At 34.8% G+C, this 23,826-nt stretch overlaps 3 protein-coding genes across 3 annotated transcripts; 1 reads left to right on the forward strand and 2 right to left on the reverse strand.

The window, feature by feature from the left end:
• Window positions 1-128: 128 nt before the first annotated feature.
• LOC145619631 (uncharacterized) lies at window positions 129-1,076 on the reverse strand. The gene has a single exon (XM_081674339.1). The coding sequence runs from the start codon at window positions 1,074-1,076 to the stop codon at window positions 129-131; it is 948 nt and encodes a 315-aa protein (XP_081530465.1).
• A 13,318-nt stretch (window positions 1,077-14,394) lies between these two features.
• Window positions 14,395-16,896, forward strand: LOC145621497 (vascular-related unknown protein 4-like). The gene is made up of 3 exons (XM_081676228.1): window positions 14,395-14,809; window positions 15,373-15,441; window positions 16,582-16,896. Exons 1-3 carry the CDS (start codon window positions 14,447-14,449, stop codon window positions 16,723-16,725), a joined length of 576 nt encoding a protein of 191 aa, XP_081532354.1. The 5' UTR covers window positions 14,395-14,446; the 3' UTR covers window positions 16,726-16,896.
• Window positions 16,897-17,763: 867 nt separating this feature from the next.
• On the reverse strand, window positions 17,764-22,739 carry LOC145621268 (uncharacterized). Its single transcript, XM_081676010.1, has 2 exons — window positions 22,191-22,739; window positions 17,764-18,133 (listed from the first exon to the last, which is right to left on the reverse strand). The coding sequence occupies exons 1-2, from the start codon at window positions 22,512-22,514 to the stop codon at window positions 17,957-17,959; spliced, it is 501 nt and encodes a 166-aa protein (XP_081532136.1). The 5' UTR covers window positions 22,515-22,739; the 3' UTR covers window positions 17,764-17,956.
• Between the last annotated feature and the right edge of the window lie 1,087 nt (window positions 22,740-23,826).

Here is a 23,826-nt window from a genome sequence, read left to right on the forward strand (position 1 = left end):
TTGCTTAAAGTAAAAATGTAGGGATCTAATTATATAAACCATAATAATAAACATTGAAATAAATTGTATTTACATGACAAAGCAAATACTATTGATAATATGAATAATCAGAATTGTATGATTCAATTTTAGTCAGTTTTCCAAGCTTGTAATAACAGGCAAAAATCAACTATTTTGGTTTGAGCACTTTGTGTTGAGTAAAACATACTACCACAACTATTGTCACTAGCTCCACTTCTATTGCTTCCCTCCTTATCTGTGTCCATTTCGGATACTCCCGGCTTGAATATGAACAATCCATACCCTGTTCCTGGATTACAAAACAGCCATGCATGTACGTCCCACAACACCTGAATCGGCGTCTTGTTAACCACCACTGTTTCGTTCCCTCGGAACTTCCATTGCAAGTTCTTGATATGAATGAGAACGATTCCATCGATACTAATCCACATCTCCGGGTCTTTAGTTCCCGTTGTTGAACTCTCTACCACTATGTCATGCTCCCATTTGCTTTCAGTGAAACGTGCCCTTGTCGCGAAACTCTTCTTAGCATACACCGTCTCCTTCTTTAAGGATTGGATTGCATCTACTAGGGCTGGCCTTTTCTTTGTGCGCTTATATGCCTTTTTCTTGAAATCCCCTAGTAAAAGCACCACCTCTTCATCGGATACAAGTGCTACGTAGTAGTCTGAGCATGGCTCGGGGCTACTACCAGCGAACTTGGCAGATTGTAGATCCCAATACACGTCGAGTTGGTGGCTGGACTCCTCCGGTACCTTATTGTGTTCCATCTCAAAAGATTTATACCCTTTCTTGCTCCAAAAATGCCAAGGTTTTAACTCTACCTTGCACGTTGTTTGCCTTTCCATATCACCTTCACATCCATCTATAATGATGCTAAAGGAAATGTTCATTAGGTTTTTACACCATAATACACTAACATTTCTCCAATACCCCGCAATATTTGTTAGAAAAACACTTGTTACCGTGCATAGGGAACTCTTTAGGGTTATAGGCTCCTCCGTTACTCTCTCTGGTGGTCCCTTCATTGATCGAGATCTTATATTTGTAGTCATTACGTTCTAGAAAATGTAACATGGATATTATACCTAACTCTATGTGCACCCGACTAAGGAATTAAATGAAAATATTTGATCGAACAACAATGGCAATCTCCGACAAGAATTTCATGCAATCAATCGTATAACCTTAGACGACTTTACATGAGAAGCTGAAGTAGTTGCACCAACAAAATCCTTTTCATGCCCAAATGTTCTAATGAATTTCTTATCAACGTACATGCATGTACGTGATTTTTTTGCTCAATTTCAAAATTTGAGAATTACAAAGAAATGTTTATAAACAAAGATGAATTTGATCTTTGAATAATTAATGAAGGTATATTGTAATCTATCTTTTAATGATGAAGTTGAGAGCAACGGACGTAAGGAGGAGATAATGGTTAGAAATATCGACTGAAAAGTTGATTTTGCCTAAAAAAATATTAGGAAGAAAAGAGATGATTGAATATGAGAATGAATGAATTTAAGAATTGTGGTATCAAATGAATTTAATTGCAGCCATTAGAGAGATGGAAAGGATAAATTAAGATAACAGAAAAAAAATATTGTAGGCTCAAATTTATGTTTACTATAAATTACATTTTTGTGTAGGCCTGTTGTACCTATAATCACTATATTTGGATATGTACATTTGTATGCCTAAAAAAATTGGGGGCTAAGATTATATCCAAGAATCTTCTTTATTTTAATTCTTTTTCGTAGGGAACCAGCTTAATTTGTTTGAAGTGTCTTTATTAATTGGAAAAGTATGTAAACAGTTAAACATAAAGCGAGAAAATATTCACCATATTACTCTCTTCACTTCTTTTTAATCTACACTTGTGTTAGGCTCAAACAATGCCCCAAATTATTGCATTATTTCCATGATAAAAATCTTTATTAATATTTATTTTTTATTAAATGACATTTAATATGGTAATAAATTAGTGGCTAACATGTTGTAGTTAAAACTTGAGGTTGTGGGTTCAAATCTTATTAGAATCATATTTTTAGACATGGATCAGTCGATTCCAAAATCTCCTGTAGTTAGGAGAAGAATACTAACCACTTGAGCTATCCCTCACTATCAGTTACATAAAATTCTACCCATTTTTTTTTTTATCATTTTTTATTAACTACTTCTGCAGTTGTACCAGTAGCAAAATGACGGATTTTGATTGAAAATATGGGAAAGACCGCGAATTGAACCTCTAACCTCTCCCTCCAAAATTAATCACTATACCGCAGCATAATATAAGTTAAAATAAGGTTAATTAAAGGGTTTGTTCTCGTTAGCTTAAGTTCAGTTCAATACCTTATATCCTCCTCTTATAAAATATTCAATTCATCAGCTCATTTCAGTCAATCAGAACTGACCCTAAGTTTATTTTTATGTGAATGACCTATCAAAAAGAAGATGCTATGTCGTGATATGAGGATTGCATCTGACAATGTATCAAAAAAAGGATTGCATCTGACAATCCAACATTTCCTATATACACTTGGGGAAATGATTTTGGCACACCCTAAAGTGATTTTGGCACACCCCTATGTGAGAGCACAATTTTCTATGCTCTTCTCACATAGGGGTGTGCCTAAATCAATTCCCATACACTTGATATTGTTACATAAAAAAGGGAATTGATTTTGGCACACCCTAAATTGATTTAGGCACATCCCTATGTGAGAAAAGCATAGAAAACTGTGCTCTCACATAGGGATGCGCCAAAATCACTTTAGGGTGTGCCAAAATCATTTCCCCATAAAAAATAGCCGCTTAAAAAGATAGGGCCTTACTATATCATACTTCCTCCGTTTCTTTATAGTTCCAATATTCTTCTAAAATGGAAATGTCACAATAGTTGCAACACACCAGAAAAAGAAGGTTTTTATGGTGAAAAATTATACCATTATCTTTATTTAAAGCACATGACTCACTTGGTTATACTTCAAACAACATATTAACCCCATTTTAAGTGTATTATATCCGTGGGCGAAGCCAGGGGGGGTTTGCCCCTGCAACCCAATCCCGCGGCCCAAATTTTTTTGAATATGGCCCCCGTAAAGTTTTGCTTATATACAATTTATTAATTTAACTCCATTACATTTTGTAACTATGCTCTTGGTTCATTGGTAAGTCATAGCTAATTTGATTCAAGGGTCACAAGTTTTCGAGCCCTTATAAAGGCAAAAACGTGTTTTTTTTACTCCATCCGTCCCCTTTTGATAGTCCCTTATGGGCATTTTTCACGGGAATTAATAAACACAAATAAGAATAGTAAAAATTCATTGAAAAAGTAAATTGACATTGGGTATGCAAAAAAGTAGAGAGAGAAAGTGATAAAAGTACATGGGAAAACAAAATTTACATGGGAAATTTAAATTTGCACAAGTATTGTTGCAAATTGGAGGGAATTTTGGTAAAAAATTAATATTAATTGTTGTTGGAAAAACAAATGGGGTCTATTCAAAAAAAAAAAAAAAAAAAAAAGAAAAAACAAATGGGGTGAACATTTTGGGACTAAAATTTGTCCATAAGGGACTATCAAAAGGAGACGGAGGTAGTATTTTTTTTTTATTTTTTATTATTATTTTTACTAGCTTAGGCCCCGTGCTATGCATTGTAAATTTAGTTTTTTTAAATAAAAATTATTAAATTTAGCAACTAAAAACTGATAAAACATACCCATCAAATATATAGAAATTATATTATCCTAAGCTAATTTAAAAGGCAAAACAAAAGATTATTACATATAATATAATATTTTAGATAAAAAAATTATATTACAGGGGTTGCCCGGTTAGTGTTATAAAGGTTACTTTATTCTTTTATAAACGACGCTATATGGTGTGGCTAGCCGCACACAGAACATGCTGAAAAATTTAAGTGATTTCGTTAATATCAATATTATGAAACAATTTAATTTTATCATTATTTTTGGCAAAATCTAATAACAATCCGCTTAAAGTAATCTCATTAAATATATATTATATTAATCAATTAAAAACAAAAAAAAAAAAAGAATTGGACTAATATTTTAGATAAATGTTTAAGGAAGAATTAAGATCATTACTCTTTAAAAATATTATTATCTAAAATATGAATATTATATACTTCGTAGTAATAATAACAAAATTATCCCATGTCATGCTTGGTAATCCAACTACTTTTATTATAACAAAACAATCCTATTTAGTGTTTAGTGGGCCTAGTATTGTTCCTTAGGTTTAAGGTTCAAAATTATCCCAAGGTAAGTCTTTAATTATCCAATTAACAATATTAGATCTTTCAATTTATTCTTTCCTTTTTTTGTTTTTTTTTTCCCCAGATTATCTATTAACTTCTTCAACTCTTCTATAAGTGATTTTTTTTTCTTTTCATTTCTCCAATCTTCTACTTGTATTTAATCTTGTAAAATTTATTTTTATATAAAATATCGGCTTTATTTTACAAAAAATAATTTTCTACTTTTGTCTAATGTATAATAAAAAAAATAAAAACTCTTAATTTTAGAGTGGTTGATATTCAATAAATGGATTTATACTGGTTTTTTATTTATTTATTTATTTATTTTTTTTATTACATATATAGGAAAATATATTACCAATAATTTTATCATATTATTGACCGTTTTTAAATAAAGTATGAAAAGTTATAAACTGCAATTTTTAAAAAAAAATCATTATAATAATAAGCTATATAATTATATATTAATTCAATCATCGTCGGCCCCCGTAGCTTAAAATTCCTGGCTACGCCCCTGATTATATCATGTGAGATCCACTTTTCTTAAATATCGTGATAAAGTGTGTGTTGCAATTATAAAGAAACGGAAGAAATACTTGATTAATCACTCTTTCGTTTCTACCATTAGTTATCATTGTATCGTAATCTTTGCATTCCATTATTGTCAACTCAACCTCTTAAAATTCTACGATGCTCAACTTGAAACAATTACACCAAAACGGATGGACAAATACAATTAACACAAATCATTTTTTTTTCGGGAATTAATTAAAAAAATAGTCAATTCATTAATTAATTAAATTAGATTTTTCTTTTGAAAGAAATTAATTAAACTAGCTTTGATCTATGCATCTTGCCCTTTTGAATGGAATATTTTCTCCGTGTTTTTTAAGTGTTACACTTAATAATGTGGCCGTATTTTTTTTTTTAATGTTACACTTACCAAATGCGACCGTGGTTTTTTGTTTATTTATTTTATTTTTTAAGTGTTATACTAAGGTTTTTTACAAATCTACATAGTAAATTTAAAATTATATCTCTACTAAATGAAGCTCGTGCGATGCACAGTTTGTTTGATTTTTTAAAATCTATATTTTTTTTGTGTCTATATGCTAAAATTTGTTGCATATAAAATTCCTAATATCAAAAGATAATATTTTATATTTAATTAATTTAAAATTAAAAATATCATTCGCCAATTTTGCTTGCTTGGCATATGAATTAATTAATTCTAAAAGAAATTAATAATCTCTTATTTAATTGACTATAACTAAACTTTATAATCTTACATGGAGCGTTAAGAAAATTAAATCCTACGTGGCTCTCTAAAACCTCGGGAAAAAACTCCCCTATATATATATCACAAAGTATTGGGTGCGGCAAGTCGCACCCATTGTCTCATCAATCGAGACTCAAGCAAGTATCAAATCATCGTCATCTTCTTGCGATGAAGAACAAGTTTTCACCTGATGACAAGTTGGTGGTGGTTACGGCGAAGGAGAGCAGCAAGGTCATCCATGGCGGAAGAGAGAGAAAGCTTGAGATTCTCGGATTTTTTGAAAAATGCCCAAAAATCAAATTGGGGTTTTCTTATGTGATGTATAATTGTTGAAATTGATTGTCCCATATGATTGTATGTTGAATTGTGAGAATTTTAATAATATATGCATGTATTTTGGTTGAGAAATGAGCAAGTTATGTTATACTCATGACCTTAGTACGAGCACTTCAATTCAATGGAGGTTCCACCATTGTTATACATATTATCAAACAAATTATACTCCATCCATAACGAGTTACTCGCAACAAAGGAGCCAATTGTGGACTCCTAGACAAAACTTGGGGGTAGATTAGAGAGTAAGGGTATGAAATTAGGTGAGTTAAAAAGGGTGGGAAAAGAAGTGGTCCCAAATTACAAGTGGACCATGTAACTTATTTTTTTTTCTTTTTCTTTTCCCTCCCTTTTTGGCTGGCAGCATTGTTGGTGGGTATTTTTTTACCCTTTTTGTTGTTCCCCTCCAAATTTTTCATGAAAATTTTGAAACCAATTCAAATCAAATTTAAATTTAAATTTTTCACAACAATCAAAATTTAAGTTCCAAAAGCCCCTTATTTAAAGGGGGGACCTGTTTCATTCATAATATTTCATCATCACCGAATTGTTCACGGGGTTTGGGAGGGGGGGGGGGGAGGGAAAACACAATTAAAAGTTAGATTACAGACCCAAAGTTGCCATTGTTTGCAAATTACAAAAACCATCTTCAATTAAAATTAGTCCTAATTCCTAATTGCTGAGTTAGTAGCAGCATTAGTGGTTTGTACAGAATTAGGCTCCATTGAAAGCTCCAAAAAAAAAAAAAAAAAGCAAGTCAGCTTCCCTTCATCACCTAACGTCAAATCTGAAAAAAAGGGACTCATGGATGATGATTTTGATAAATTTTCAACAACAACCGAGTAGGACACAGACATGCATGACAACACAAGTACATCATTAGGCACAACTGAAGGCACTACTCAGCAAGAGACAGATTCAAATGACACAGGGGACTCTGATTCTGAGCCAGAAATGGGAAATCAACAAGCAGCACATGCAAGGCAGAGCAGAGAACTAAACATTGAAGAGAAGAGGCAGATAGTTGATGACATATTGCTAAACATGGATGGGGACTCCCTTCCAAGAGGGCTGCTGTCCTCCTTGGCAAGGAAGCATGATGTACACAGATCAACAACATGCGGGTGGTTGAAAGAGATTAAAAAACACATTCAGTTGGGAGAAGTTTTAGATGTCAAAAGCAAAAAATCAGGCAGCACAGGTCCCAAGTCCAAGGAATACTCTGATGAGTGGCTTATGTCTGTGCCACTTTACAAGAGGACTACAAACAGAAGCTACGGTGTAGCACTTAATGTGAATCATATGGTCATACACAAGTTAAAGAAAAAGGGCAAACTTAGTGCTGTTACAGCAACAAATCATCCAGCATTAAGTGAAAATCATAAAGTGGCAAGACTGAAATGGGTACTTCAGCAAATTAATCCGGTACCAAGTGAACACTACTAGAAAAAGGGTCATTTCCGACGGAATTTTGGAACCACCCCGAAATCCGTCGAAAAACCAGTTTCCGACGGAATTCGGTCGTAACCGGTTGTCGGAAAACCTTTCGTAGGAAATTTGTCTTTTTCCGACGAAAATTCCGTCGGAAACACTTTTCCGACAGAATTTCCGACGAAATTTTCGTCGAAAGGGGTTTTACAGCACCAGGAAAATCCGTCGGAAATTTTCGACGGATACAATTCGGTCGGAATTTCCGTCGGAAACTGTTTTTAAAGAATTAAAAAAAACGCCGCGCCACCACGGCACGACGTATCATCCACCACCAACCACCATATAAACCCTTACCCCTACATCAGACCACCGCCACTACCACCAGCCGCTAACTAACCCCCCACCACCACCCCACACCACCAGCCCCCTAACCCGTATCACTAGCCCCCCTAACCCGCCCCGTACCACCACCCACACCACCAAAACCCATACCCTCCTAACCCTAACCCACACAAACGAGCCCAGATCTACCACCCCACCTAAGCAAACCACCCCACCATCACCTCAAACAACCACCGCCACCACCACCACCAAAACAAACTACCACAACCCAAAAATTAAACAAAAAAAAGAAAAAATTAAAATCCCAACCCAACACCCAGAAACCCGAAAAACTCTCAACCTACCTCACCCTAAAACCGACCCACCCTCCTAAACGACCCAGATCCGACCAAAAACCAAACCACCATGGCACCAAACCACCACACAAGCCACCACAACAACATCGAACAGCCAAAAACCGAAAATATTATTAAAAAAAACCAAAAAAAAATTAAAGACTCGAAAAACATACCTTATTAACTGAAATTGGCTTTGAATGCTTGAATTTGGTTTAAATAGGTCAAATTCGACCATAAAAAGTGTAGATCTACACTTTTCATGGTCGAATTTGACCAAAAAACCATTAATTTCGGCCATGGAAAACACCAAGTATGAGAAGAGAAATGAGGAAAGAGATGAAAGAAGGAGAAGATGGTGGATAGAAAGAGATGGAGGAGGAGAGAGGAGGCGTTGAGTCTGAAATTGGAGAAGAGAAGGGGCGGAGGAAGAGAGAGAAGAGGAAGAGAGAGAGAGAAGGGCGGAAGAGAGAGAAGGGCAGAAATGAAATGAAGGAGGCAGTGAGGATTTTCTCGCTTTAGGGTTTTAACAGAGGCTTAATTTTTTTTATATATAATAATATTCCGACGGAAAATTCCGTCGGAAACTTCCGACGGATTTTAATTCCGTCGGAAATTTAACTTTCCGACGAAATTTTCCGTCGGAAAGCATATTTTTTCCGACAGATTTATTTTCCGTCGTAAATTTCCGACGGAATGTTAAAATCCGTCGTAAATAAACGACGGAATAAAAATCCGTCGTAAATTCCGATATTTCCGACGGAATTTCGTGTCCGTCAGAAGCATTCCATCGAAAATCAGCCTTTTTCTAGTAGTGGAAGGTGATCCAACATTTATGGACATGCAACACCAAATCCACATTGATGAAAAGTGGTTCTACTTGAACCTAGAAACAAGGACCTTTTATCTAACACCAAATGAAGAGATACCTTACAGAGTACAACAATCAAAGAGGTTCAAGTTAAAAGCAATGTTCATGGAGATGATAGGCAAGCCTCTTTATGCTGAGGATGGGACTCTGCTTCACTCAAGGAAGTATAGTCTCTTCCCTTTTGTGAAGTATGAAAGGGAAAAGAAAAAAAGCTAAAACAGAGAGGCAGGTACAATGGAAACAAAAGCCATTCAAAGTGTAAACAGAGAAGCAATCAGAGACATGATTTTGAACAAAATCATTCCAACTATACATGCTGAATGGCACAACAATTATCAAAGAACATAGTCATTCAGTGGGATAATGCAAGGCCCCATCAAGTACCCACTGATGATGAATTTTTGGCAGCCACACAAGCTAATAATTTTAACATTCAGTTTGTATTACAACTAGCCCAATCACCAGACCTCAATGTGTTGGACCTTGTTTAATTTAAGGTGATATAGTCCATCCGATATCAGTCCTTCCCAAAGAATTTGGATGAATTACTTGAGAAAGTGACAGAGGCTTTTCAAATTTTTGATCCCACACTAAAAAGGTACACATGGATCACTCTTCAAGCATGCATGATTAAAATACTGGAAAAAAAAGGTGGGAATAACTTCAACCCACCCCACATGGCTAAGGCAAGACAAGCAAGAGAAGGGACCTTGGAAGACATACTCAAGGTAAACAGGGAACTCATAGCAGAAACAGTGAACTACCTGAACACATTGTTTGTTCCTACAACATGCCCTCAACCAGAAACACAAGACATGGAAGTGGATGCAGATTGATACACATGGAAGCAGACAACTTTTGAAAGCAAAGAATGGTAGTAAACACCCTTTTGAAGGTGCAAACACAGAAGTTTTTTGAGAATGAAGACTGACTGAAGAAGAATTAGAAGATCATGGACTGCCATACATAACCACTAATGCTAAAACTAGGTTTTTGTTTGTTTATGTAGTGGTTATGTGTATTTTGACAAGTAGCATAGACATATTAGGTAGGCAGTCATGACAACAAGTGTAAATGTGGTAGGAATTATGTAAAGAACACAATTTTTTGAGAATGATAAGCAAGCAACACCACTTTTGTTATGACAGGTTCACACTAACATTAATCCATCAGATGGGTGTTTTCATCAACACATAAAACCCTCCACACAAAGGTACCTCAACAACAAATTCTGGTTGACTTTGTTGGAGCATCCTCCATGTAGGGGATAGTGTCAGAAGAGTCCCTTCATCACTTGGATACATTCAACAATAGGGGGACTCAATCAATGAACTATTCAGCCACAAACTAGGACTCTTCTCCTCCAGCATACATTCAACAATTGGGACTCCATGGCTTTCACACAAACACACTCAGATCAAGAGTATTCCAAGGGCTTAAACATCAGAAACATGCTCATCATCCATACAGTACAACAACCCCAATATGCACATGTATACATCCACATATACCACAGGCCACCATACATAAGTATTCATACAACAAATGAACAGGGACTCACTTAGTCAAACCAACAACAAATGAATCAACATCATAAGGATCAAAAACAAGTGAACCCAGAATATTAATAGTCAAACCAACACAATACAAATAACAACCAGGGACTCACATGTAACATCAACAAACCAGTAATTACAGCCAACAAAAAAAAAGAGAAGTAATTAGGGTTTAGTCATAGTTACGCTTCAAGATTGGAGATCAGGGGGGAAGTCGTGAGGGTATTTGTCCCTCAAATAAGCAAGGTAGCATGGATCCCAGTCGCTGAAGTCGTCCCGCCACACAGATCTACGGCGTTTTACCCCCCTAGGAGACTCATCGTTGCCAGAACCTTCCTCAGCCGTCTCCTCCTTCTCCTTGCCAGATTTTTCAAGGGACTCCTTCTTCCCGACCTCCACTTCAGCAGTTCCCGCTGTGGAAACAGTCAGATCCGGCACAAGCGCCGCCTCAACAACCTCCTTCTTTGGAGGATCTGCAACAACCACCGTCTCCTCCTCATCGCTAGAATGGTCGACCAACTTCGCACCAATTTTGCCAGTTTTATACCTCGCAAAGGAAGTAGAGCACCTCCTAACAGGTTTCATCACTCCAGATCCACGTCTAGGAATGTAGAGAGTGGACTGATTGTCCTTCTTAGATGGTCCAAGGGACTCTTTTTTACTTTTTTTGGGACTCATTCTTACAGAAAATTAAAGGATCTGGAATTAGGATTTCAGAGAGAAAATGGAAGAGATAGAAGAGAGAACTTTGAGGAGAGAGAAATCAAAGTCGAAGAGGAGAACTAGGGTTTTTGATGAACATCTGGAGAGTTCTCCAGAAGAATTGAATTATGGGCTGCATCATCGAGGTGAATTGAATGATGAACATTCAATGGGGTAGTTGGGGAGATTGAGGAGTCTGTTGATTTAAGAAGGAATGGGGTAAATTTTTGGTGGGAATGGTTAGTTTAGATTAGATCTAAGTTAAGTTGATTAGAAAATAAGTGATGTGGTTTAAGAATAATGAAAGTAACTTAAAAAAAATAAGGGTAATGATGTAATTTTACCCTAAAACATACTAAAAAAGGAAATATAAAAGTTTGTTGCAAGTAATGTGTTACGGCCATTTTTAGTAATTGTTGCGAGTAACTCGTTACGGAGGGAGTACATATCTTCAAACAAGTTATACATATCCTCCATTGGCTGGATGATATCCTCTATTGACTATATGATATCATAGTTAGATGATATCCTCATTAGCTCTATGATATCGTCTATGATATCTTTTATTGGCTGGATGATATCCTATATTGGCTATATGATATCATGGTTGGATGATATCCTCTATTGGCTATATGGTATCATCAAGCCATGATGTCATATAGCCAATAGAGGATATAATCTATTTGGTAGATATATCATCCAGCCAATACAAGGATACAATTAAGTCAATAAAGGATATCATCCAGCCAATAGAGGATATCATCCAACCAATAGAAATATCATCCATATAGTAGAAGATATCATCTAGTCATAGAAATATCATCTAACCAGTAAAGGTTATCATATAGCCAATAAAAGATATCATCCAGTTAATAGAGAATATCATCCAACCAGTAGAGGATACCATCCAGCCAATATAAGATATCATCCCTCCAATTGAGGATATCAAAAATCCGCATTTTGTCAGTTCGGACTGACACAATACATTCTCTCTCTCTCTCTCTCTCTGTCTATATATATATATATATATATATATATATATATATATACATATATATATATATATATATATATATATATATATATATATATATATATTAGTTTCTCTCATAATCCCCATCCAAACCTGGCAAACCCATTACTATTTTTTTATTAGTATTTTTTTCTCTCATATTCATTAATTTTTTAGGATTTTTTGACTTTTGCTACCTGTGAAACAACTCGATTTCAATTTTGCTACCCATCAAAACTTTTATTTTATTTTACCACCTAACATATGCACTTTTTAAAAATTTTGCTACCTGTTAACGAAATCTGTTAGGGTTCCGTTAAGTTTATAATTTTTTTTAAAAGAATAATAATAAATTCAAAATTAAAAAATTAAAAATTAAAAAATAAAAAACAGCCACCCCCTGCCACCCCTCAACCGCCACCCCTTTTCTCCCCCCTGCCGGTGGCTGGCACCTAGAGTTTCGGCCGGCGCCGGCGCGCAAACCCACCCCCTCCCTACACAGCCCCCCTTTCCCTTTCCCCCACCCCTACGCAACCCCGACCCCCCTTTCCCTACCCAGCCCCGACCCCATCCCGAACCAAAACCAACCCCCTTTCCCCTCCCCCCACCGGAATCCGCCCCCAACCACAGCCGCCCTAAACACCGCCGAACAGCCGCCCCAACCACCAATAGCCTCTCCCCCAACGAACCCTAACCACGGCCGACCACCAAACTTGCTCCCTCCTTCGAAATTGGTTCGAATTTGGGCATAATTCGAACAATATTGTCGAAATTGTTTTAGGGCTTTTGTTTGTTTACATTTGAATTGCAAAATCATGTATTTAATTGTTGTTTTCGTTTTGAAATCAATGAGTTTGATTCGAGAAAATTTAAAACCCTAATTTTTCCCCCAACTTGATTTCAAAATTTGGGGGTTTCGTTAAGGGGGTTCGAATGGCTGGGAGGTGCCGCAGGTGGGTATGGTGGGTCGCGGGTGGGTTGGGTCGCGATGGGGTGGTGTTGCGATGGAGTGGTCTCGCATGTGGGTTCGTGAGCTGGGCGTTTCCGGGCTATTTCGTGGGTGGGTGGCTGGGTGCTTTCGACGGTTTCGTGAGCAGTGATGGATGAGGGTGGTGGAGGGAGGTGGGTGGGTGGCTTGAGGTGGGCAGTGATGGGTGAAGGTGGTGGAGGGACGTGGGTGGGTGGCTGGCTTGAGGTGGGCAGTGATGGATGAGGGGGGTGGCAGTTGAGGGGGGGGGGGGGGGGGGAGGCTGGTTTTCTTAATTTTTTTTCTTTTTTTTTTGGGTGGCTGACGGGGAGGCATTTAGGGTGGCTAAGGAGGGAGTGGTGGCCGGAAGGTGGTAATGAGGATGGCTTGATCTCACTAACAGAATTATAAACGGATTCCGTTAACTGGTAGCGAAATTTAAAAAACAGGATTTGATAGGTAATAAAATAAAATAAAAGTTTTCATAGGTAGCAAAAGTGAAATCGACTTTTTAACAGGTAGCAAAAGTCAAAATTTCCTATTTTTTAATAAACTATTGACCTCACTATCTAATACTTCCTCCGTTTCTATTTAGTTGACGCGTTTGATTTAGGCACATATATTAAGGAGAGGAGAGAGAGTGATAGAGAATGAAAAAGCAAGTGGGGTAGCTTGTAAATGCAAGGTAAAAAATTTACCTAAAAAGGAAACGTGTCAACTAAAAAGAAACTTCCTAAAAAGGAATACGTGTCAACTAAAAAGAAACGGAGGTGGTATAGTACTACGTACTTTAAGTACTCGCTTACCTCTTATTTTATTAAAGTCAATTAAATTGTCTACAATATTAAATCAGTCAAAGTGTAACACTTTAAAAAACACGGAGAGAGTACTTTTTCTTTGTGTCATTATGTGAAAGATTCTTTCGGTTTAAAAGTAAGCCCAAAAGTCTAAACATTATGCAAATTGAAATTTTGTGAAAGATACTTCTCAACGACAATATGAAATGGTCAACTATTTGGAGGCTTACCTTTAAACTTTCTTACCAAATACGTGACATATCCTTCATTTCAACTCACTAATTTAGCTTCAAATTATTGGTTCTTTAACTACTTTTGTTCTTTGCAACAAAGATTCTACAAATTTGATGACCTTTTCCCCTGAATTTTATTCTTTAATAACAGTAATTTAGTTATTTTTTTTGTACTTTTTTAAAGGCCGGCAAATAAAAGTCTACTTCTATTACATATACTCTTTAACTCCTTAAAACTCTTATTTTCTTGACTGCTGATTAATTTTTGATCTAGTTGATCATGGAAAACTCTGTTTCTTCCTCCCTTTACAAAGTCATTACAACGTCGGAACCGAACCGAGAAGATGATAGTGTACCGGAGGAGAGCGGGTGGACGCAGTATATCGAAGATTTCGAGGCGTATGATAAGGAAGGATGTGTTCATGAAAACAGCAGTGATTGTTCTAGCTATATGAGTTATTCTATGGTGTCTGATGCCGGTTCCGAACCCGAATGGAAAAACAAGTATAGTATCAATCCAGGAGGAGGTTGTAATTCATTTGGTGTGTTACAAAAAATGCCTAAGAAATTAAATTTCAAGAAGAAAATTCCTTTTGATGATTCCTTAGAAGATACAGCTTCTTCCCCTGTTAATAGTCCCAAGGTCAGTTTATTTATAATTTTGCCAATATTTATATGTTTAGACCAGCTTTTTTGGTGTCAAAAAAATTATTTTGTTGATTTTTGTACGTAATTTTATTCTTCTTATGTCCTATTTTATATGGGATCATGCACTTTTATTCTATTTGCCGTTAATCATCTTTGTGATTTATATGTAAGAAAAAATATATTTAGACACAAACATATTATTAAACTTGTCAATATATCTTTGAAAATACATTTTTTAATAAAATTTGAATACAAGATAAGTACATATGTTAATTGTATATGTATGTTTAGTATCATCAAAGATAAAAACTCTTAATGATACAATAAAATAGAACAACGGAAGTATGAAAGTCATATTAGGATTTAAACGGATATTTGATTGATCATTCCTTGATAATGTACGGTGTGTCGTTGTACCTGTTAAAGTTTTAGACGGTTCATGTATCTTATAGACACATAATTAAGCTATAATATGATTTTCGCCTTAGGTTTATTGAGTCACAAAAGATGCAATTGTTTTCTGTTTAATTAGTACTTGGTTGTTTTTTCTTTGAACAGATTACTTCTTTTTTCAAGAGGATGGATATTAATTCCAGAAAAATGGACAGCGACAATGGAAGTCCCATGGTAAATCTATCCCTCTTTCCCTAGATAATATTTATTTGAATCATTATTCTTTTTAAGGAATACAATGGTATGATTTAAATTTAATGTTACACTCAACCGATTATATTCATATCGATCGAGTTTGGTCACGATGCATCACATGAAAGTGACTCGTGTATGGAATTGTTTTAGTAGTATATGAATAGGTGTCATTAAGCATGTTGTATACAATGATTTTTTATTAGATTATATGATACCCATCCATCGAGTTTGGTCACCATATATCGCATGAAAGTCACTCATATATTAAATATTTAATAATTATGAATTGAAGTCATTAATCATGTTGATACAATAATTTAAGTACATAATATTCACATCTATCAAGTTTGGTTACCATATATCACATGAAAGTCACTCATGTATGAAATTTTTTAAGATGATTTGGGGTCATGAAGCATGTTATGTACTCCCTCTGTCCCTTTATATATTAGAAGCCTATTTTTAGTATTTATTACTTAATAAAGAGAAATATGTTTCTAATTTAGGGACGGAGGAGTATAAATAATTTCATTAGATATAAGGCACATGCCCTAGTGGGGGGTGGGGAGAATCCTTTTTGTTTTTGACATCCTAAAAAAATGAACATGCTTAGTATATATTGGCATGATCAATAAGACTTTCTCATTGTCAAAAAAATTAAAAAAAAAATTAAAAAAAAAAAAGAAAGAAAAAAAACAAGAAAAAAAAAGACATTCTCTTAAATATGTCACTCGTTCACCCCAAACTTCGTCTAAATTATGCCACTGAATATTCGTAACCATCCTCTTTTGTGGTGCATAATAATTATTTGATTACAGTAAACTTAGTTGGTTAAAGTTTTAGAAGTGAATATCCAAAATCTTAAATTAAATCTCAGTTACATCATTGTCTTAACACCTCTCAACATCCAAACCAAAAATCTTCTAATAATGTCTATGGTTCAAGACCTATACCCCTTTAGAAACTAAATTAAGTCTAGGCTAGCAATTAGCATCTTCAAAAGATTTTATGTCTTAAATCTCCTTTATTTTAATTATTCATATATTCTTCAATGAACTTAAAAGTTCAACATATACCTAACACATTTGACTTTAATGATAATTTTATAATATAATGCAGGGCAATGAAATCTCAATTGATGAGCATATGGAATACAATAATATAAATAGAGAGCATGATTTCAAGGATGTAGATTGCATTGATTTGAAGCAAAAGGGATTATGCGTAGTCCCGGTATCTATGGTTGTCAACTATCTTGGTTGATATGTTCCCGTTAATTAATCACTTTTCTCTCACCTCCCTAAAACGCAAATATAACCATCTACCGTTGTATGTGGTGGTGGACTATTGGTATTGTTGTTGTTACAATCAATAGTCCGTAAATTTGTAAATAATTTGCATTCATGTATAGCTAATATATGTGGGTTTTTTGGATTATTGTTTCTTGTTCAATTGTTCTTTAATTATTTTTTGTTTAATACACCATATGTATTTATGTAATACAATGCATCTGTAAAAAAAACTCACAGTTGCAACTGTAAATCTGCCTCACAGTGCAATTTCCATTACAACTCCGATTGTTGCCACTACTTGGTCTTCTTTATTTAGATCATCTAATCCCCATAGCCAAGTATATTTATTGACTCTGTCCCACTAAGATTGCTCCATATAATTCAAAAAACTCTGTTAAAAAGAGATCAAAATAGAGCTATCTTAATTGGACGGAGGAAGTAATATGCAACTCATTCGACACATTCTATGGCATGTTCATGCCATTATTGTGAATTTGTGATGCAAGGACGATATGACATACCAAATCCTAACCCTAACCCTGTCCACTTCACCCGCTAGTCTTACACTCGTACACAATTTCCGCATGTCCTTTGTTGCTCTGTATCCTACATGTCCTCTAGCCCTCAACATGAGCTATGATCAAAGTATTTATTGTACATGCTGTATGAATTGCTCCTCCTCTATTCTTAATTCTTGTTCAATTGACAAAAGTTTACACATTAATTTATTTAAGTTTTTAGGTTCGCCACAAATAAGTGATCCTCAAAAAGTATCACTTCATGCAGAAATTTATTTCATGTGAACCACATTATAATTTGCTTTACACCCTGTGAACATATCTAGCCATTGCAACAGTCCACATCAAAAGATCACGGTGATTCCAACACTTACAAAGCCAGGTCAAGAAACAATGATGTAACTTGACCTTAACCTGTACCTATATACTACACCAGCATCTTTAAGATCAAAAAGAAATGCAAAACTCAAGAATATGGAAGAAGAAAGAAGTGATAAATAATCAAATCTGTAGAATAACGGCCATCAAAATAACTGTAGTAATACAAAATTCTGATCATTAGACAAGTAATTGTGATCAAGGCTCAAAATGGAGCTTTCTAATTGTAGCACAGGAACAAGAATGGGAAGAATATCATCCAATGGACCACAGAAAGGCAAAATTGTAGTTGCCATGCTAGTAACTTCAAGCCCTCTTCTTCCTACCTGCCACAGTATTTTTGCCGACAGCTGCAGGCTTGCATGATGATGGAAGCAAACCACGTAGGATCGCCAACACAGCGAAACCCATGAATGGGATGTACACCATTGTCAACTTATCTGATGCTCTGCCTGATCTCAAGAGTTCAGAAAGTATTGCAGCCTGAATTGTACAATTTATCATCAAAATTCAGAAATAGTCATTGACAGTCAATTATAAACAGAATCACAATGATATTGTATATGCCCGTGTCCAATAGCCAAATATAATTATCAGACTACTCAATTACAAATACAATGACATTTACTTAACTCGGACATCATATTAGTCCAGTTCATCAAAGAATGGGATTTACACAACACTGACGACAAAAAATTATTGTGAAATGCTACATAGTTTTAGTCATAGATAGATACTTATCCTATATTTGATGTATGGAATATGGATTGCATCAATCCTGTAGTTTACTGCCCAACAAAGAGAGTCCTAAAAGACTAAACTGCTACACCAACTGAAAAACTAACTACGGTGAAGCTTAGCAAAAATAGAACTCAGCAAAGACTACAAATGCACAATTTGATTGACCTTTCTCCATTGCCTGGAAAAAACCAATCAATTTACTAGTACAGTTCCTTGCTTAGGAATCTATTTTCGGTAACATCAACATAATGGTCTACTACACCCTTACAGCTTATAACCAACCAAACCTTCACACCCAGAGATCTGCTCCATACAGCAATTATCTCCTTGCAGCTAGCAAAGCATTAGGAAAGGATACAATACCATGACATAACCACCCCCAAGTCCCAAGAACAATGATCTCATTTCAGTTGTCACCTAGTGAAACCTTTATTTAAATAGAAAAAAGGAAAGTCAAGGACTCAAGGGTACCAACAAGAGCTTAGAAAGTAAACTGTTTTTATTTTGACATTTGTTCTATGCACTTAAGACATCAAGTTATTCAGAAGCAAAGAGTAAATGATAAGTTGTACTTTGGTCTAAAAGCTGTTAATATATCATTCTATCTAATACGAATCATAAACACCTACTCAATTACAACTAGCAGTTAAAAGTACACAATCTACAAAACATGCACTTAGATTGCATTTAAATTGGAGTAAGTGGTTGTGAGCCCATTATAATAAGTAATACTTCCTCCGTTTTGTTTTAATCAAAATGTGTGGAATTTCACAGTTTCACACTATTCACACATGCTCCTTTGACCGTCTTTTAAGATTTATAAGCTTGAAAATCTATAGTTATGTTGGATCTTGTTAGATTCATTTCGACGTACACTTTCAAAATACCTACTCTTTTTTATTGAACTATAATTATATATACTAACAATATAATATGCATTGGCTAGCGTAAAACTCTCAACATTGCAATTACTAAAGAAAGGAGAGTAAATATTAACTCGAATGTGTTTCTATAACATAAATACAAGATTTCCCATGTAGATATACTTCCGTTGCCTAATTCTTGTTGACATGTTTCTATTATTACATTTCCTAACACACTAGTTCAACAGTTAATACCTCTATTTCCCAAAAAAAAAATTAAAAAAAAAAAACTCAGAGAACTGCTCCTCACAGCCATCCCCTTGCATCTAGCAAACAGCATTGGAAAACGATATGATTCCATAACATAACCATCCCCAATTCTCAAGAGCAATTATCTCTTTACCTAGTGGAACCTTCAGTTTAGTAGAACAAGTCCCGGGTATCGATACCAATGGCTTTGATTCTTTGAAAGTAAACTGTTTTTCATTATGACAATTGTTTTACGTACTCAAGGCATCGAGATCATAGGCACAATTAGATTTGTTTCTATAATAGCAAATAATTAGAATCAAAACTTAATGAGACCCTCTCAGATGCCAGTGAAACTTGACACCAACACATGGGAAAAATTAATCAAAATCGAATGCATCAGGTCCAAAAGTTGTTGATCTAGCAAACTATCCAATATGAATCATAACAGCTGCAGGTGAAGGTACACACTCTATACAACACTTAAAGTTGCAGTAAATGGCTATGTGCCCATTAAATAAGTAATACTTTATATTAACTTGAATGTGTTTTTTACATAAAAGAAGTTTTCCCACGTAGATAGATATATTAGGAAAGGCAAAATATTGTTTGGTTGAGCATAGAAAGTTCCACCTATCTAAAGAGACCTAGGTAAGCAACTTCCTCCATTTTGTGGGAAATAAATTTTCCTAGGAAGCATGTTATTTCCAACCAAACAATTCCATTATCTTCCATGTCCCATAAGATCCTACATCCAATGAATTTTTATGTCACCATATAAGCACTTAATGCTTGTTTGGTGGATATCATTTACATGGGGAGTGGAAGTTCTTGGAATGTGGAAGGTAGAAGATTTTTATTAGCAGAATAAGTGGAAAGTTATCCATCCCACAAAATGGATGAAGTTTCTTACTTAGAACCCCTATGTCAATGGAATTTCTCATGGCCTCATGAGAAATAAACTTGTCATGCTTAACCAAACAATATTTTGTACTACCTCTTAGGAAATGAAACTACATAGGAGAAGCAACTTTCTAGGAAATATTACTTTACATGTTCTTCCCTTGCATAAAACTCTAATTGACAAGTAAACAACTACAAAATTATCCAATTGGAACTTCATATTGCTAGTTGGTGACATAAAAAATCATTAAGATGTAAAAAAGTTAAATTTTTGGTTGGCAAAAAACATTAAAAACTGTACTTCCTATGAGGTTCAAGTTCCTATAAAATGGTGGAACTTCCTAGTGGAGACAGTAAAGGAGGGAAGAAAATTCATTTGGGTTGATCATAAGGTACCAACGGTTTAAACTTCCTAGGTAAAAATCTAAATAAAAAATACGTGTTTCTAGGAAATATTACTTTAAACCTACCAAATGACCACTTATAATTTCCATCCTGAAAAGGGTGTATCTCAAACTCAATATTAGGTGTGTATTATCCTTGTTTAGATTGAGTGGGAAATCTTGTTGATCTTTCAATTGAGTGGCCTAAAGTGGTCACCTATATAACTTCTATAGTTCTTCATTAATTTTAGTTATAGTTATTCGTTAAGCTTAATATATGATACCGTATAAAGTCAAATCTATATTTGAATAGTTCTAATACGCTACAACTCTCAACCAACACACATCACCTTGATTGAAAAAATTGTCAATCCAATGACATTTTTGTAATTGAATTAAATAATATAGAAATTATGTTAATAATTATTGAATATACAATCTAATAGAGAATATTATTCGAATATTAACCCCATAAGTTTAGGATAAATCATTACATAAACATATATCCTAAACCTATGAGGAGAATATTCAAATAATATTCTCTATCACAATGTACTCTATTTTTTCCCTAAAAGATGGGTTCTAGATGTTTTTAATTTAAATTACGAAAATGCTACTTGATTGACAACATTTGCCAATCAACAGCAATTTCCCTTTTTCAACCCTCCAGAATTAAATATAGAACCTCTCATTTTCTCATCATCCCTTCTTAAAATCAAACTACTACTGAAATTTCTTTATTTTCCTTCTTTAGTTTTTTGTGAGATACATCAGTTGATCAGTAAAGTTCCATTACACTACTAACCATCCAGCCCTTAAAAAAACCAAAAAAAACACCATTACACATTGCCTTTCTATAAGCCATCCTTTTTATCCTATGTCCCCTTTCAATGATCAAGCTCCAATCTTTGCTTTTCCTCTGTTGTTTCACCTTCCATTGGTTTTAGCATTTCTTCTTACTAATTCAAACGAACACACACCAGTCCACCACCACCCAAAGACATAGGTCCTAAACCTCTACATGTCTATAGAATATAGATTAAAGTGTTCAAAGAAAGGACACATTTCTCTGTCATTTCTACCCAATTTAAGAACTTAATCTAAATTCGACGTAGGTTCAATGCAGGACACCCAATTCAAACACCCAAATCCGCAAGCATAACACAGAAAATACCTCCAAATAGCAAAAAATTTGTAAGGCAAAACCACACAAATGACAACTTCACAAGGGGTTGACTCCTACATGAGTCCAATTAATTAAACTCGTCGTATACAATACACCCGTTGTATATAAAATCTATTCAAAAAATGATCTAACAAAACAGCATATACAGTATAACACCAAGATTGAAAACATATCAAATTATCAATATAATAAAAATTATAAGAGCAAAATTATACCATGGAGGTAGCAACTGAGGATCCATAGATCAAGCAGGTAGTGCGGAACCACGATTTCGAAGAAATAAGAGCAAAAAGATTGATGATTGACAATGGCCAAAGAACAAGAACTTCCATCCAAATAAGACCAACAAAGAAATGTGGCTTCTCAGCAACCAAATAATCACCATAATCATTGATATACCATGAATTTAGATCTACCAAAACTTTAGGATAATATTCTTTTGGTAAACAATTTTGGGCATCAAATAATGGGATAACAACTGACATTAAAAGGAAGAACAGTAATAGAATTGCATCAATGAGTTTGATAACACAGCCCATTTTTCTGGGATTTGGAATTGAATTTCTGAAAATGGAATTGTGGGTGTTTTTGAGAGTGATGTGATTGTGAAAATGTGATGTGGGTATTTATAGGAAATTGACTTAAATTGATTGGATCTAAGAGGAACATGGTGGTTGTAATTGTTTATGTTTTGAGGGTTTTTGGTTGAGAATTCAATATTGAAAGTGGTATAGAATGTTGGGTTCATGTTGTTTGAAGTTACAAGTTTGTGTTAGTGCTTGTAACGTGGAGAAAATTATGCAAGATTTATGACCAAGAGGGTTGTGTAAGAAATAGGTATCTCAAATTCTCAATCAATAAGGTTATCGAATTCGATTGAATATTTTTTTTTATCAAGAGGGTTGTGTAATAATTAATAAATACAACATAGTAGAGGTGTCAATCGGGTTTGCGGTTCGGTTTATCAGTTTTTGGTTTGTAACGGGTCGGTTTTTAACGGGTTAGAATTATTATCGGGTTCGTTCGGGTCGGTTTTAAATAATTTTGGGTTGGTTCGGTTTGGTTTATTTAAATTACAGTTTCTTTTCGGGTCGGGTTCTAATCAAGTCGGGTTATAATTGGTTCAGGCCATAATCGGTTTGGGTTAAATTCGGTTGGTTTAAAAACGGAGTTTGCCAGTTTAAAGCGGGTTTTGGGTCAAAACATATCGGGTTCTAATCGGGTCAGGTTGTAATCGGTTCAGGTCATAATCGGTTCGAGTTGAACACAGTCGATTTGACAACTGGTTTTGCCAGTTTTAAACGGGTTTCATTAACGTATATCTTTTAATATGTCCTCAACATTCTTTAATTAGTTACACCAATAGGTCATACGGAGTATTAATTAGTTGTTTAGCTTTATGTCCATTATTTGCATAATGATTTAAAGGATCAAATAATAATAACAAATCTAGAGTTAGCTTTTGATTCAGATTTTTTTTTAATACAATATAGTGTTCCATAAGCCATTACTCGTAAAAGACGATAATATTTTAGCATAAGAGTTTCAACGACATCAAATTCCAAACCTTTTCAACATAAATACTTCGTGATTTAAATTAAACTCTTTTGTTTTACTTGAAGGAGTTATGTCTTCGATAAGTGCAATTACTAGATATATCAAGGATCACTATTATGGAGATAATAAGTTCATTCTATAGGGTCGTCAATATCTGGTGCTAGATATGATAATTGATCTTTGGGTTAGTTAAATAGCCCAAAGCCTTATAGAATGGATCCTATGAGGTCACACAACAAGGGTATTGGGTTAAACAAGTAAGAGGCCCATTAATGGGCCTCATGAGATTATGAC

This window comes from Chenopodium album, chromosome 27 (assembly GCF_948465745.1).
Source record: "Chenopodium album chromosome 27, dcCheAlbu1.1, whole genome shotgun sequence".
In the NCBI taxonomy this organism is placed as follows: Eukaryota; Viridiplantae; Streptophyta; class Magnoliopsida; order Caryophyllales; family Amaranthaceae; genus Chenopodium; species Chenopodium album.

Excerpts from the sequence above, each read along its gene's own strand:
- LOC145619631 (XM_081674339.1), bottom strand. The coding sequence starts at position 1,076 with ATGACTACAAATATAAGATCTCGATCAATGAAGGGACCACCAGAGAGA.
- LOC145621497 (XM_081676228.1), top strand. The coding sequence starts at position 14,447 with ATGGAAAACTCTGTTTCTTCCTCCCTTTACAAAGTCATTACAACGTCG. Across the intron at positions 14,810-15,372 it reads CCCCTGTTAATAGTCCCAAG|ATTACTTCTTTTTTCAAGAG; the intron begins GTCAGTTTATTT and ends TTCTTTGAACAG. Across the intron at positions 15,442-16,581 it reads GCGACAATGGAAGTCCCATG|GGCAATGAAATCTCAATTGA; the intron begins GTAAATCTATCC and ends AATATAATGCAG.
- LOC145621268 (XM_081676010.1), bottom strand. The coding sequence starts at position 22,514 with ATGGGCTGTGTTATCAAACTCATTGATGCAATTCTATTACTGTTCTTC. Across the intron at positions 18,134-22,190 it reads CCTCAGTTGCTACCTCCATG|GCTGCAATACTTTCTGAACT; the intron begins GTATAATTTTGC and ends TGTACAATTCAG.